Source organism: Cydia amplana, chromosome 12, assembly GCF_948474715.1.
Source record: "Cydia amplana chromosome 12, ilCydAmpl1.1, whole genome shotgun sequence".
Lineage (NCBI taxonomy): Eukaryota > Metazoa > Arthropoda > Insecta > Lepidoptera > Tortricidae > Cydia > Cydia amplana.
In genome coordinates, this window is record NC_086080.1 from 9,030,305 (window position 1) to 9,048,275 (window position 17,971).

Below are 17,971 nucleotides of genomic sequence, written 5' to 3' on the forward strand. Positions count from 1 at the left end.
CCCTGCTTGTTTCCCTCGGCGCGAACTTGCCTCGTAAATATCCTGTAACGTTCTCGTCGATTTATGATACGATAATATCTTCTTCACCTGTTTATTGATATTCTACCTAATACTCCCCCAATTTAGGACGTGGAGGTTTCTTTACTTTTACTTGGGGTTACTTTGGCCGTATATCATGTTCACTGATGGAATATCTACGTTTGTTTGCTATCGAGGGTTGGACAACTTACATTTACCGCTTCAAGATTGTTATCAAAACAGACAAAAAGATAAACATTTTATTAACTCAACGCTTCTGAAGTATTTATTAACACTTAGTGACAGTAATGAATAAGTAGTAGCTAGACTGCATGTAATTTCGCACGTTTATTTAGATTGGTGTTTCAGACATATACTAATTGACGGTTTTCTCCTTTTGCAGTGTGATAGTGAAGGCGACGATGACAAGGCAAGTGATTTATTTTTTCTTTTAAACGTTGTACAAATGTCGGGGCGATATTTACGAATCCTGCGAATTAATTAAACTGGTGTCAAGTCCGTCGGAAAAGTTGAAACAGAGCGTAGGATATAAATGTCCATGTAATGTAAGTGGCGAAGTTGCTCGTTCTCGGTTTATTACGGAGTTCTCATTCCAAACGCTTGTCGAGCGCCGGCAAGTCGAATTATAATTACATGTGCGCTGTATAATTGTTACGAATCTTGAGGTCATGTTTCGCTGGTTTTCTGATTTACTCGACACGTCCGCGCTCGTGTAAGCAATGAAAATACACGGCCAGGGCGCCGGGCCCGACTTGGTGCTGTGATTAATCTCGCGAGACGCCCAATGCCCATCCCCCGCACCTGCTTACAAATTGTTTACCTACTCTATGCTAAGCTATTGTTTCACAACAAAAGACTGCTTAATGTTTTATTCAGATATCGATGATAAATATACATTTCATAAGGAAAAGGTAGCAATCATGTCCCTAAGGGTATTTTCCTAAATATGTTTATATTACAATTTATTTTCAGCGACATGTTTTCCTATATTTCAAACCATGTATACAAGCGGTGCTTTTTAGGGTTCCGTAGCCAAATGGCAAAAAACGGAACCCTTATGGATTTGTCATGTCTGTCTGTCTGTCTATCTGTCTGTCCGTCCGTATGTCACAGCCACTTTTTTCCGAAACTATAAGAACTATACTGTTGAAACTTGGTAAGTAGATGTATTCTGTGAACCGCATTAAGATTTTCACACAAAAATAGAAAGAAAAACAATAAATTTTGGGGGTTCCCCATACTTAGAACTGAAACTCAAAATTTTTTTTTTTCATCAAACCCATACATGTGGGGTGTCTATGGATAGGTCTTCAAAAATGATATTGAGATTTCTAATATCATTTTTTTCTAAACTGAATAGTTTGCGCGAGAGACACTTACAAAGTGGTAAAATGTTTATCCCCCCCCCCCTGTAACTTCTAAAATAAGAGAATGATAAAACTAAAAAAAAAATATGATGTACAAGTACATTACCATGCAAACTTCCACCGAAAATTGGTTTGAACGAGATCTAGTAAGTAGTTTTTAGGGTTCCGTAGCCAAATGGAAAAAAAAACGGAACCCTTATAGATTCGTCATGTCTGTCTGTCTGTCTGTCCGTCTGTCCGTCTGTCCGTCTGTCTGTCCGTCCGTATGTCACAGCCACTTTTCTCCGAAACTATAAGAACTATACTGTTGAAACTTGGTAAGTAGATGTATTCTGTAAACCGCATTAAGATTTTCACACAAAAATAGAAAAAAAACAATAAATTTTTGGGGTTCCCCATACTTCGAACTGAAACTCAAAAATTTTTTTTTCATCAAACCCATACGTGTGGGGTATCTATGGATAGGTCTTCAAAAATGATATTGAGGTTTCTAATATCATTTTTTTCTAAACTGAATAGTTTGCGCGAGAGACACTTCCAAAGTGGTAAAATGTTTGTCCCCCCCCCCTGTAACTTCTAAAATAAGAGAATGATAAAACTAAAAAAAATATATGATGTACATTACCATGTAAACTTCCACCGAAAATTGGTTTGAACGAGATCTAGTAAGTAGTTTTTTTTATACGTCATAAATTACGGAACCCTTCATGGGCGAGTCCGACTCGCACTTGGCCGCTTTTTATTATTTGCTTAAACAGGGAAATCACTTTCACTCACTTTGGCTAGGGCAAAGCTTTCATGGAAGCTTTTGTCCTGCTTTTGACAAACTAAAATAATAAGTGAATTTAAGTTTAATTCAATTTATTAAAGTTTTGTATGTCCTCCGAACGGCGATATGTGAAGATCTCGTCCTAATTTGACACAATTGTTATGTATCATATCATATGGAATTGAGAGAGAAAAGATGGAATGCAACATGCAACATTTCATTTTTTATAAATTATGTTTACGTATAAATACTGTAATCTTCCCTTACATTTAATTAACGTTATGTACCTAACTGAACATGATGTAGGTAGGTACATAATTAGTGCCATTTGGTGTTCAGTTTATTAAATGGTATTAAAGCTACGTCAGTGAGACAGGTAGAGCAGTAGACGTGCAGCTGAAGGGTAATAGGCGAGTTCGCTTTGTGCCGTACACGCTCCAGGGGCTTAACTAACTCGTCAACAGGTTGTGAAATGCGAATCAAAAGCGGCCAGAGTTTAAGCTTAGAGCGCGTATTCCGCTTAGCGAGGCGAACACTGAGCCGAACCAATGTTACTCTGACCAAAGGACCCGTAACTTAATTTGCGTTATGCTATCGTATAGCGCGCTTGTTCTTACACTTCTGTTTAATTACATGTAGGTTATTAATATAGTAATATGAAGAAGCTTGAGAAACAGGTTAAACCTTTTTTTTTAATTTGTCTGGTAGAGAATGCCTTAAAGCATCACGGACGTCTTTTGCATTGTTAATTTCCTGTTGTGCAATAAATAAATATATAACGGCCGTTGCGCGTTGTAATTTTGCTATAAAAAAACCATGTCACGTCATATACCTATGTTGTGTTTTTTTATTTAAATAGACAAATTAGTAATATGTTGGGTTTTTTTACTTTTTTTATTTAAATAGACAAATTAGTATTCTTATTGTATTGCCAGAGTTTTTGAAGTTTATATTGAGGCTAATTTCCGTCATGTGAATAAACCTGAGACATATGTGCGCATATTAAGTGTATCGATTCCAAATATTACACTGAAGCCTTTGAGTCGCTTGTGCACTAAGCGATTATAATATCATCTTAGAGCTCTCCGTGTCGGGGTCGCAAAGGGCGCTGATTACGCGCCGCCGCTCTGTTCGGTAATTACTAGATTGCTGCAGTATCGAAGTGCCTGTAATTAAATACATTACACCCGCCTTTGCCGTTACTCGGCGCGTACACCACACTAAACGCATCCTTATGCTAAATTTACTTAAACGCTGCTACGTTTCACTGTCGCTATGACAATTTGTTTCGATAATAAATTGAGTTATGCTACGCTGCGAGTTTTAATCGCTGTTGGGGTTTAGTTTATTACATTTGTGTTTGCTCGTACATTCATCTCTGTACTATATCGTACTGGGATATGATTAGTTACGTAGTAATCCCCTTTTAGAAACATATCTTACATCTTTTCCGAATTAAGTGATAATATCAAAGTAGAAAGGAACTCAAACAAGTTTATACTTTATCATTGTACGCTTGTATCCACAATTATTCCAATGACTGCTCACCTAATAATACAGTACAGCTTGCTATTCTATGATTATCTTTGAACACCATTAATTAAAAGTAATCTACCAGCTACAGTCCCAATAAATCAGACAAAATAAAACCGCAAAGTGTGATTGAAATAGTGCGAACGAGAAAAGAATAAAAAGAACTTGCAAGTACAATCAGCAGCGGCAGCCGAGCGGAGCCGAAAGCTTTAAAGACTGATAGGTAGCATTGTCCGGGAGCACCGACACAGATTATATACTACAGATACGGTTTTCTCGGAAAAAACTCATTCCAAAATTATTCTCACCCCGCTATTCTTAAGTTTAACACATTTTTCTATGGCTTTGCTTTTTAAGCGCGCTCGTCATGCAGTCACCAAAGCAATTTCGGCACTGCAGTTTTGTAATTAACGGGATTTGTTTGCTTGTAAGTTGTAAAACGATATTCAGCATTGGCAACAAAAGGGGTAGACAAAGTAAAATTAAAACTACACAGTAATGAAAATGTACCACACACGAAATAGAAATTTTCTTTTCGTGTACTTAAAAAAAAACATCTTGACAAAAGCTTTGTAAGGGTAACATTCCATTTCTGACCGCAGCTGCACTACTGGTACTGAACGCGTCGCTGTTCCTGTCAATTTCCATAGTAAAATGAACAGTAATACAGCTGCGGTTGGAAATGGACTGTCACCTTAAGACTTGCTTATTAGGCCTCACCCGCCCACCCACAGACCCCACACCAACAGAATTATCAGTTCTGGTCTACGAATGGCGAATCTCCTATTATGGTACCTATTATTTAATCCGTGACCACGGCCAGAGCCTCCGTTCCCCTTAATCTAATTATCTGGCCGCTTCGCCGCCAGCCGGCCCAAACTCCCCCATCCTCTATCTCTCTCAATTTTCTTCACAGCGAAAACGTTTAAATATGAAAGTATTTTAGGCAATCCATCCCCCGCAACATTGAATGGAATCTTCAGATTTTAAATGAGTTTTGAGCATTAACCTTTCGTTTCTTGGCTGCTTTCATAAATAATTATGATAATGTGTTTTGTAGCCTACTCGTATCGACATTTAACTTCAAAGTTTATACGAATTACTTTAGCTTTTATTATAAGAAGCTATTCTTATAAGTGGACTGGCTAAGTAAAAGTTAAACACGGACAAGTGACGACAGTGCAAATTGTAGGTAATTATTACACCCATTCAAAAAACTTTAGACGCCTAAGTTTTCTTTCAATAATTTTCAAACGACCCTATTAAATTTAAATGAAATTGAAATTTAACATCAGGCTATAAAATTTTATTACCTTCGCGTCGGTTAAGAGCTAAACACAAAATCTAATTTGATATCAATGTCACTACCGTCGACCATAAACTCCTTGAATGGAAAATCGTTTACGATTATTTGCCTTAAATCGGCTTAGGTCTCGTTCAATTCAAATGGCACTTACATTTTAATCTTTCTTAATCCTTATACTTATACATAAATAATCCAAAATTAGGAAGAGTAAAATGTCACCAGTTGGGTGACAATAGCAGCAGCAAAAAAGAAGTACTCAAGTATATTTAAATACGTATTTATTAATATGATTGGAAACATAATTACATATGTAGCTACGTATATAAAGATGACTTAAATTCATAAATAAGCAATTAATTTTCACCATAACGCGGTAATTACGATAACACGCTCGTAAACGTCAGTTTGCGAGCGAGTGCAAGTCTACTTACGACACTTTTTTGAATGACCAAGTGACAAGTTATTCACATAACCAATTTATACTTGCTACATTTTTTTTCAACTTTCCAGTTTAAAAAAGTAATTTCGCGTCGCGGGCCAAGAATTTACATACCATGTGGGAATATCAAGCTTCTGCCATATTTCGTTAAGAAATTAGCAGCCTTAAGCAAATAAGTTTGCTAAAGCAATGAGGTTCTGTAAAAACAGTCTACTTCATGGGAGTCTTATTATTTAACATACTAATACCTAATAATATAAAAATACACTAAGCACATCGCTTATAGTTTTAAATTTTCATATTAATATTAACGGATGCAAAGCAATTTACTGCCATGTTGCATTAAAGTACTTACATCTATTACCATTGCATAATTCCACTCAATTATACCTGTTACAGCTGTAAAGTAATAACATTCATCAATAAACATGCAGAACATCTGTTCTTAACGTTAAACTTAATAGAATTGGAAGTTTAGTAGCATAATAATGCCGGTAAATGGGTATCTGAGGAGGAAATCAGTCTCGACTCGGCTTGAAGCGTGGTCGATTAATTACATTATACTGAGCGAGGCGAAACTCACTAGTCTCACTACTGTAGTTTATGAGATGACAAGTAGATCAGAGGAAACTAGCGTGATTTTAGTGAATAATTAGTAGTAAGTAATGGCAGCAAAAAAGTCGTGATGTCTACAATAATTGAATCATCAGCATAATATTTATCGTCCAGTATTATTTCAAGTTGCCTTTTTATTTCACGCGAATTTTGCATGATCAGTGGTCCGCCCCATGAATGTAAATTTCGAAATTTATAGAGTTGTTTTCAAGAAAATCAATACAAATATGGCCAGCTCGATAGTACTGATAGGTATGTCGATGATGTTCAAAATCCAAATTATACCTCATATAAATGCAAGTAGGTAACTTGCACGTCTATATAAGAGCGCACGCTGCAGAAGCGTCTAACATAATTAGTCAAAAGCAACCGGATTTGCATATCAGTGCGGAGCATAATTGGAGCCAGTGCAAATAGCATGAGTGGAATCGGATTGAGTTACTGGCGCTTTCAGAATGTACGGCACTGTCACTCAGTGCTACTGTGCATGTATCTGTCGTTTTCTGTTGTCAGTGTCACCTACAGACGGGTAATATTCAGAAAATAAGAGGAATTTGCAGTAAAAATTAATATCATGAACAGAGCTGGGCGGGGGTGAGCTATTTTCCTTATTAATATTCTATATCTGTAAAGTTATGAAATATTAATGTTGTAAATGTACCATTTTCACATGCAAACATTTTATTTTAACCAACGGTTTAAATTGTAAAGACTTCATGCTTTCAGCATTTCCTGCTTATCTAAAACTTGAGTTACACAAACACAAATATCACGAAACAGGTACGCCTTCAAAATGAAACTTGCACTGAGCAAGTAGAAGTTATGAATAGCCCGAGCACGAATCTATGCAAACTCTGTTATTAGCTTAGCAGTAACGGGAGTCAGCAACTGGCATTATGCAGGCAGCGTGCCGGACCGCCCGCGCTCAATCTATATTCCCATGACAGACGAAGCTTTCCACTCTGCTATCCTGATAAATATACTGAGTCCTGGTCTTCCATGTAACTAGATACTCAAGTATTCCACTTACACTGGTTCGCAGCGATGCGCTTGGCGTTTGGAATACCCATAACCGCAGCCGTAGCCGGTCCTCTGGGACTCCGCTAACTTACTCGCTCGCGGCTAATACGACTACTAGCACCGCTATTATTTATTAAACTCCCCGCAATCAGGAACACGTACCCCTAATAATCCTCCCTTTTGTGACGGTGCGATGGGGTAAACAAGTTTAATCATAGATGAATATTTGTACAGGTTCTATCCCTTTTAGGTCGAATGTCAAAGGACAGAATAAAACGTTAGTAAGTTATGTGAGGAACGGAACGTTCCATCGCTCTGTTGCATAGACTACGCCGACTATAAGCTAACAGTAAATCCTTGTATGGAAATTGATCACTTCCCATTACCTCATATTGATGATATTTTAAATTCTCTAAAAAATGGCGAATATTACTGTGAACTGGATTTAAAAGAGGCATATTTACAGGCCCCACTTGGGGAGGAAAGTAAAGATTGTACAACCATTGTAACCGAATCTGGAACATACAAATATAATTACTTGCCTTATGGGGTAAGTTCCGGCCCTGGGGCTTTCCAACGTTTAATGACTAAAAAATTAGCCGAAGTTCCCAACACCATAGTATTTATTGATAATATTTATATAAAGGGTGATTCATTACAAAATACTTTTGAAACATTGTGTCAAGTCTTAAAAAAATTGCAGGAATGTGAATTCAAATTAAAACCACAAAAGTGCAAATTCTTCACAACCAACCTACAGGTGTTTGGGTACCTTGTAAACAAAAATGGTATCAGCGTGATTCAGTCCAATATTGAACCATTATTAAATGCAAAAGCACCGACTAACCTGACCATGCTGAAATCATTCTTGGGTAAAATAAATTATTACTCTCGATTTTTACAACATATGGCCACAACACTAGCACCTTTATATGACTGTACTAAAAAAAACAAATTTATCTGGACACCAGAGTGTGATAAAGCTTTTAAAAAAATTAAAAGTAAATTAGCTTCGGCTAATAACCTTAGACACTATGATCCTAAACTGCCACTGATCTTGACTTGTGATGCTTCAGATACCGGGCTTGCAGTAGTGCTGTCAAATAGAGATTCACAGGGTGTTGTAAAACCTATTGCATTCGCCAATAAAAAATTAAATGATATAAAATTAAATGATATAGATGTAGAAGGATTAAAGTGGAAGCGCCACATTAATCAGATGTTAAGTTGTGCTGATGAACTAGAAGAGTTTTGTTAGTCTTAAGTTTCTTAAGTAATGATATATCTTTAAGTCAGACTCAAAAATAAGTGAAGGAGAGTGTGAGGAACGGAACGTTCCATCGCTCTGTTGCATAGACTACGCCGACTGTCATGGTAACCTAACTGTAAAAACGTGTTGAATAAAAAGCTAATTAATTAATTTAGACTCTTTATTTCAATACATAACAAGTTATATTCTTAGTCATATGGAAAAACAATATAAAATAAACTTTCCCAGATAGCCTTTAAAAAACATTACACAACTGTATAAATTATTTACAACGATCGGTTCTTATAAATAATATGTGCTTCGTAAACCACACACGCTCGGGGATAATCAATACATTGTAATAAAGTGTTTATTATTGATATGTTGTAATTCTGGATATGTTAGCACAAACATATCATTGATCTTGACCATTATTTAAGCCCACTGGTTTAGTAGGTCTATTAACATTAAAAATGTCTAAACTGTTTAATATTTTACGTAAATTAATGTGTCGGTTCCAATATTTAACTCAAAGAGTAAATAATTACCATAAAACTTTATTATGTTATCGTGCCGACGAAAGAAAATAAATGATTGCGTTACCAAATTAACACAATCATTATTTAATATGCATCGAAATTAAAAATATATTCCGATATATGCATACGAATTCACTGGATGTAATTTAACCGAGTTATAGTGACGTGCACACAATATTGTCCTTTGTACACGGTATTCTCTGACAATATTACGGCAGCGCTAATGGAATTGTCGTTTCAAGTCCATTCCAAAATGAACGTGTAATTTAGCGTGGAATTCTTTATAAAATTAATTAAATGTCACTGGAATTTGTAAGTTTTCGAGCGGAGATTGCAGCCAAATAACTAAAATAGTTTTTTTAATAAGCGGTATTTATGAACTGCTCGACAAACATTTGTTTTGTGGCTTTTATTTTACTTGTGCACACGATCAAGTTCGTATCGAAATAAGGTGAAAAGAATATCAAATTGGTGAAACAGAATCGACGTCCAGAGTAATTACTAGTTTTGGAATTTAAAAACTTGACCTTTCTAGGTGTTCCCAGTCCGATCCGAAATGATAACCGAATTCTAAGTTTCTGATACTTAATATTTATAGGTACCAAGAGGCATTCCATTTGTAAGATAATAAATAATGGTAGTGGCCCATTAACAGACGAGGGCTACTTGTTCACAAAGCTTTATCCGCACTTTTTCACTCAATAAATCAGTTTCAGGACCGGGTTACAAAGCTCATCATCATTCATCAGGTGGCATATCACTTCTGGTCGATTAGACCGGCTGGCTTGCGCGCAATCTGTGCGTACACGAGCAAGGGTGCCGCCGCATTAATAGGCTCATGAATACTTATCGGATGCCTGTAACCGAACGAACGTACGTGTAGGTACATAACGCCTATTGTGCTCTTCGATCCGTTATGTAACGTGAGAAGAGAAAGCTCAAAATTATGTGCCAATGGTTATTACCAATTTTTTGGCCTCTCACTTCGTATGTGATCCTCGTCTTGTAGAGCGATTTCTCAACATCTGATCAGTAATCTTAATAATCTGTTTATGGCGGATGTTTACTTTCCTTGTTGCTTAAGCTTTCCTGTTATTGTTTGTTGTTTCCAGAAATTTGTAAACTTAAACAATTTTAAAACTTAACATATTTAATTAGGTACTTAAACTGTAGAAAATAATTGTAGTACAGCGGTAGTTTCGTCCAATAACGAGATGGTCCACACTATTTAAATATTTTAGATAATGGAGTAAGCTGGAAAAATAATCATATCAAACTCAATAAAATCAACGAAAAACTTTTGTGTATTATCCGTCGTGTTCCTTAAAAGGTTAGCTACAACTTGTATGGAGTTTCAATGACATTTGTCGTCAAGAAAAAACATAATTGAGAAATGTCAACATAATATGAATAATATTTTATTTATGGTGGTAATAATAAATGACGAGTCAATACAGTAGTTGCACAAGAACCCGTTGCGCGGAGACAGATGCAATTACTGTCAAGCCTTATTGAGTGTAATTTATATTCTGTAACTGTTGTATAATATCTTAATAACTTTACTACCTCGTGTTTGAAACTTGTAAAGGTAGATATCTTATTCAATTATTTTTCCTTACCTAATGAGCCATGCAAAGGACCAAGTCAAAAAGAAACATTGAAAATATTGAAATTCCTTTACAATACCGGAAATCCGACTCTAACGGACATTTTGACCATTTTCTGGAATCTACAATTCTACATAGGAACACTACATAATAGCGCTTTGCTTCCTCTTTTCTTATGCGCACTGCCAAGGAATGGAATATAACCCGGCAACTATCAAATCAAGGGTGAACAGGCAAAAAAAAAATTGCTTACTTAAAAAGGGAATTTACATACAATACGTATGTCTTTTTATTACAATACAAATCATCTAGTAAAAAATCATTACAAACAATAAAATATCCCACACTGTTATTTAACCGTTACGTGAAGAAAGTTTTTCGAGGGAATTTCAAAATATGTAATCTAAAAGTGAAATCACGTCGTATAAAATGTTTCCCATTCCGCGCATTGGCGCGCCTCTTGGTAATAGACGCCAACCTGTGCGGTTAATTGAAAGTGCTCTCCACGGGTGTAATATTTTATGCCACGGAGTACACAAGTGCTACCGATCTCTCTTCAACACCACCTTCTCATCATAAAACCGTCTCCCTCGAGTCCCTCGTAATAGAAAGAAAAAATAGTAGAATGATTTAATCCACTTCGCAGAATCCGAATATAAATTCGCTCTGACATTATCTTTTTAATATTTGCTGCTGCTATTTAATCAGCTTTCAGCCAAAGCTTATTTTCCTTTGTTCCTAATTTTATTTAGGGAAATGTAATCGTTATTATTTTATTAAACTAATTTAAATATTCATATTTTGAAAAAAAATAAACCTTTGTATAACTTTTCCTTGAGACAAATTCATATTAGATAAGAAGTTGTAACAATTAGTGTTAGAGTTGACTTGTTTTGCGGGAACTGAGCGGTAATAAATCGCCCTCGCCCGCGAAGTTGCCGCGGCACGCAAGATTAGGTCCACCATAATACCAAACTGCCTCAGAACCCATTGGTCTAATGTTCAGTACTTCTTTCGCTGTACTACTTCCTTTCCCATACACTGGATTAAACACTACAATGTCACTAATCAACTACACAACACCCAACTCCCCCATCCACGCTTTACGATTTCTCGCCTTTACTAAGCCACTAAAGACACCGTTTAGTACCACCCAACATTTACGCTTATTTATTTGTCATATTATATGTTATATTATGAGGATAGTGCCAACACTTCACACCTATAGCAATAATCGTGTAAACTCTATAACTACGTGATTAACATAATGTTTCCAGAATGTTCCACTTTTGTCTTGTAAACGAGCATAAAGTGAAAGAACAAATTGCGAGTTTCCCCAGTATTTTCCTCGCTCGGAAAAATATATGTTTTATTAAAGCTCGGCATTTCCGAGAGCGAAGCAACCCTCTGGCGGGGGAGGCGGCCGGGCTGGGATGGGTCGCCGACGCGCCAGTGTATAACAGACAGTAGAGGGATATAAAACATATTTACGCGCCTATAAAGTACTCTCGTACGCTCGCGCTCCACCATTTTCTTTTGTTCCTCACTCGCAGCCAATGATAATGCTTTCTCCCGTTCGGTTAAACTTATTTCTCTTCCGTCTTATCTGGCTTTTCTTCGGCACTTTTATTTATAACTGAAGTGGTGTAACGTAACAACGTGAGATAAACGATTCCGGTCGCTGCTCATATTTTAACATCTTGTCGGTTTCAATCGTGCAGCTGTTACTCGTATGATTTATGTAGTTCTAGGAAAACATTAACTAACGATTTAACCTCGAGCTCTAGATTCTAGCTGATAAGTAATCGCAACGGCAACGCGCCTTTTCACGATGTAAACATAGTGATCGGATCGGTTTTTATTATCGTCGGATTATTATATGAAAATCAGTATATTGGTAGTAGGTATCGCAAATTACAATACCTTTGCTACAATAATTTACCTATTGGTATGTATGACTATATGTATTAAATCTTAGTGTGTATTCTGTGTATCATGGAAAACCAAGGTTTGGAAAACCGAACACTAACCAAAAGAAAATAAGCACTAAATAATGCCAATTAAAAAACTTCTTGACACATTACGCAAACGACTATAATTAGATAGTTCCGGTAAATGCTCAGAAAGACACCCTTACGAATATTTACTTCAGATGTTAAGCCCGCTAAACTTTCTCGAATAAAATTGTCGCAAAATGTATCGCGAAATACCTTTTAAGTTCGTTAAAGAACGTACTACTCCTTAAGAAGAGCGCACTTGGATCTGATCGCGTTTTATTAAAGTCAGCGAGCAGGAAGTGGAGAACATACTTGATGCTATTCAGAACGGAAGCCAGAGCGTTAACAGTAAAGCGAGAAGCGTCTTAATCTTGCGCGACAGAACGGCTCAGAGTAGAAACCCCTTGCGTAGGTGAGAGGGTGAAATAACAAGAGTGGGGACGCTCCAACCCACCGCCCGCTAGTTCGCCGGCTAGCAAACTTCAACCAAGATCCATACTACTTCCTTGACTCTAACTGGTTCGACTTGGATAGAACTTAACTTGCAACGACGCAAACAAAACTTTAAACACAGCCTTACAACTCTCGCATTTCCGACTCAGTTATCTACGGCTTTTGTTTTCGAAACCGACAATCTCGGTTACTGTGAGCTTTTTCACTTAGCCAATTTACTCTTTGTTGTTTTTAAACGGAATTTTAACAATCGCACTGTGTTTACATTTCTACACGAATCGTACGCGAACGGTACTCAAATCTTTTGTTGTTTTATACACTGTAACAGAGCTTTCCGCTCATATTATTTTATTTACTGTTACTCTGAACTAGCAACAGTTTAAGTTTGTGTTTTTGTGAAGCAAATATGAGTGGGATTGTTAAAATAGTGAAAACATGGTTGCCATTTTCTAGTGTAGGACAAAGACACGTCGTCAAAGGGCTGTAATTATCTGAAGGCGGGCGAGTGTTAGCACTCGACGCCGAGGTCGAGAATATCTCTCGCCGGATCAGCAGCTCACTCGCGATGCACTCGGCGATTCCGTTTGTCACTGCACCCGGTTGCGGTCTGAGCCTCTCGCTCTGATAAACACACTCATGTCAACGTTCTTTGAACATAAGCGGTATTCAGGCTCTACGACTCTGCCAGTTTATTGCTTTGCGCCCGGACTGGTAAACCACGTTGGATTCACTTTTCGAATCGCTTTGTTGCGGTATTATCGAGTTAGACATAAATACTACACCGTGATTCTGCGGTAACCGACTGGTTTTAACCACGCATTTATATTTGAAATAGGTAAATAAACTCGGATTTGTCTAATACTAATATAGGAAACTTACCTGATGTGCTAATGATATGATTTCTTAGACAATTATCTCTGATTTAAACGTTGGATAAGGTTGGTTGCTTCAAAATCTAACAAAAACTCGAACCGTACTTTAGATATATTTCTTCTTCTCTATAGAAAACATATTTGATACTAACTGGTTCATTAAATGCAGTGCATGCAACCGCTCCTTATTGTTTTAAAAGCGTAATTTATAAACGACATGTAGCAACGTTAATACCGGTGTAGCGAGCGCCACGTACGGCCGCTCGGCTATTTGCACATCGTGGCGCGGGCCGGCCGCAATTAGCCGTCCGCAAAGTTCGCCGGAATGCGAGCACATGAACACACCCGAGCCGTTCGGTGCAATCTTGCAGGGTTCCTTGATATTTAGTTTAATTTGCTATGATTTCGTAGACAATTTATTAAACCGCAAATAATGATGTTTAGGAATGTTTTAGTATATAAAAATTGCCTACACCGATTTCGAATGTGTTCACTAAAGCAGTGACATTTATAAACGACTCATAAATAACAATGTTATTGCCAAATGCCAGTGTATCGAACTCGACGTGAATGCGCGCCACGTACGGCCGCTCGGCTATTTGCACATCGTGGCGCGGGCCGGCCGCAATTAGCTGCCCGCAAAGTTCACCAGAATGCGAGTACAAGAACAGTGAACACCCTGCCGATGTGCAGGACTGGCTAATTTCGATCACCTATAATTTCCGCAACGCCTTGAAAGAAAAGTAATTGCTCTGATTCTGATTTATTTTATTATTTTTTCGAGAGTATGAAACCCGAGCTGTACATTTAGTTACTTCATATTAATACTTACGCCAATATAATGCATATGACACGCGCTTACGAGCCACCCTCGCCGTTGTATCCGTGCCGACCTACATTACATGCACACTGCACAGGGTTGGCTAATATTTGGGGATCCTGTTTAATGTGCTCTGATTTCCTCGACACCTATTCCGCTTGTGAAATTGTGACAGTAATTCGACATACTGCAAATAGTACTTGTAATTACTAGTATATAATTTAGTTTACTTATTTATTATTATTTTTTAGCGTAAATTACACATTTTAAAACCGAGGTACTCGCTTTAAACTAAGGGATTATTCAATAAAATATTTTTATTGAATAATCATAAAGTGAAACACAATCAAGAAACCTAACGCTTTAAAATTTAAATCTTTTATTTTGTATATTTTTCAAATAAGACACAATTTTTTTTTATGTTGCACTATTATGTACGGGGTACCTTTTATCACACGAGCTAAAACAATACATATCATATACCTACGAGTATCATCAAGCCGCTGTAAATATTATAAATGCAGCCAAAATGTATATAATATTTTTTTTGTATCTTCATTTGAAAATCACTTACATTTACAAAGTTCATACCATGTATAACCTAGCTGTCAAGACTAAGGGATCAAATAATAACTTCTATTTCTGTAACATCAAGTTTCTTTCTAACTTTTTCGGTGCCTAGTATTTCAAAATAAACTAAGTTCACTCGACACCCCTACCACCAGGCCGCCACCCACCAGTTTAAAACACAACTCCAGAACCGTGTGCTCACTACAGTTTATTCAGCCACTTTATCGTATCGCAGGCCATAATTCAAGCAGGTGTTGAGAGCTAACTTGTCCACGGGCGTGCAGTCGCTCACCAATTGGTTCTCGGTTTCCGATTGCCTCTTTCTTAGTTCAATTGGCTCTGTTCGAGTATCAGCGGATGTTTTCCTGTTACAAGAAATGTTCTGTTCTCCCGTGAATTGGATTTCCTTACTTACTAGTTGTGTTTTGTTCTTATAATAGACAGATTTGTTTCCTAATAAGATTAAGGTTGATTCATGGGAATGACATCTCATAGTCGTACTAGTTGTGGTCGATTGCCTTTGTTTGGAGTTCATAATTAAGCTATTCGCTTGCGGGTAAATCTTTACAAGCGTTAAATAATGTTTAAAGTACGTCTGTTGCCTGCGAGCGAGCAGCCGTCTCCGCCGGAGAAAGATAAAGACTTTTAACGGTTCAAGTTTCAGCGGTCGTTATTTATCTCGTAAATTGCTGTAGACCGTTAGTGGCACGGGAAAATAAGAAAAACAAGCATGCGACGACGACATGATAAAGTAGTCGAATACACTCCACCGCTCCCCCGTCCTTCGAGCATTAATAATTAGTTAACTTCACGACATCGTCTTAAGATGTAGACGCATAGTTAACGTCTGGGGTGAGTTTTGGTGGAATTATTATAAAGTAATCTAAGTTAGTCGACCCGTAGAGACTAGGGGGTTGACAGGTGTTTAAATACACTCGCAAGTCCTCCCACTTTGCTTCACTGATTCTCTGTTTTACATGGAACGACGGTGTGTGTGCGGTGGCAAGGGCTTTCTGAGCTATACCCATTAATTGCTCGTTCCAACGCGGAGTGAATACTCACATTTTGCCCTCAGACTCGAGCCAAAGATGTCAGCGCATTTTCTACTTCTAGATCATTTTACCGACTTGTTATCTTAGCGTTTAATGCTCGTTAATCAGGATTAACGTTGTTGGGATATAATTAGATTAAACTAAACATCCATAATAAAATTAATGTTATAGAGTATTAATGGCAGCTCTTACTTGCCATGTTCAACAAACTCACTGGAGGCGCAGGTAACTACGTGCAACTTCGAAATATCTCATTTTAATTATAGTTAAAAAAATATTTTGCCGTTTCAATTGTATTTAGCCACATTATCATTCAAATTGTAATTAATTTGGAAATCCAAACAAAATATCCAGGAAATTAGTCGCAGAAGAAGAGTACTGGATCGTGTATTCGTGTCATATCAACGCAAAGATATCCCGCTGCCATGACTTAGTGTTGCGTTAGTGTCATTTAAAAACAAACTTATCATAAGTTAATGCTATCCTTTATAAGCACTTAGGTGTAATAAAAATACGGAGCAGTCAGCACTACGATAAAAATATGTCGAAGCACGCGGATTTTTTTATCTTTGCCTTATGTTTATCTTATTACAGTGCCGCTATTGAACCGAGCCCGATCACTTACGTTACGCCTCCGCGCGTTGTGTTGTGGCACACTTTCTTTTATATGCCCTCATCTGAATTTACATAATCGTATGTTCTGTTCAGCCCAGACTCGCGACTGCGCTTCTCAGGCGACAGAATATTTGTTGACAAATTATTATGTATTCGGAGATTTTATCTGTAAACATTTATCGAAATGTATGAAAGGGACGCTTATGAAAATCGGCTCCGAATGGCAGCGTGGGATCCGTTTTTTTAGGGTTCCGTAGCCAAATGGCAAAAAACGGAACCCTTATAGATTCGTCATGTCTGTCTGTCTGTCTGTCTGTCCGTCTGTCTGTCCGTCTGTCTGTCCGTCCGTATGTCACAGCCACTTTTCTCCGAAACTATAAGAACTATACTGTTGAAACTTGGTAAGTAGATGTATTCTGTGAACCGCATTAAGATTTTCACACAAAAATAGAAAAAAAAAACAATACATTTTTGGGGTTCCCCATACTTCGAACTGAAACTCAAAATTTTTTTTTTCATCAAACCCATACGTGTGGGGTATCTATGGATAGGTCTTCAAAAATGATATTGAGGTTTCTAATATCATTTTTTTCTAAACTGAATAGTTTGCGCGAGAGACACTTCCAAAGTGGTAAAATGTGTCCCCCCCCCCCCTGTAACTCCTAAAATAAGAGAATGATAAAACTAAAAAAAATATATGATGTACATTACCATGTAAACTTCCACCGAAAATTGGTTTGAACGAGATCTAGCAAGTAGTTTTTCTTTAATACGTCATAAGTCGCCTAAATACGGAACCCTTAATGGGCGAGCTCGACTCGCACTTGGCCGCTTTTTAAATTAAAAATTATCTGATTCAATTACTTTTTCTTCGGAGTCGGACTACATTTATCCATTTGTCAAAGCTTATAACATTAGCTTAGTTGACAATGATAAGTTGCGCTAAATCTAAAAACAACTGAGACCCTCAGCACCGTTCGTATTAGGAACCTTTTAGCATCTGCTCTTGACTTTTCTTTTTAGAAGTTTTAAACAATTTTTACAACATTAGATTTTGCTTTAAAATTCGATTTAACATATCTGCTCGCAAGCTGTCTCAGAATAATGTG

General features: G+C 37.2%; 1 protein-coding gene across 1 annotated transcript in view; it reads left to right on the forward strand.

Moving 5' to 3' along the window:
* LOC134652994 (autism susceptibility gene 2 protein-like) overlaps positions 1-17,971 on the forward strand; it is a 77,058-nt gene that overhangs the window by 31,663 nt on the left and 27,424 nt on the right. The window contains exon 5 of the mRNA XM_063508267.1: positions 422-448. Within this exon, the coding sequence (XP_063364337.1) occupies positions 422-448 (27 nt within the window). The remainder of the gene's footprint in view (positions 1-421; positions 449-17,971) is intronic.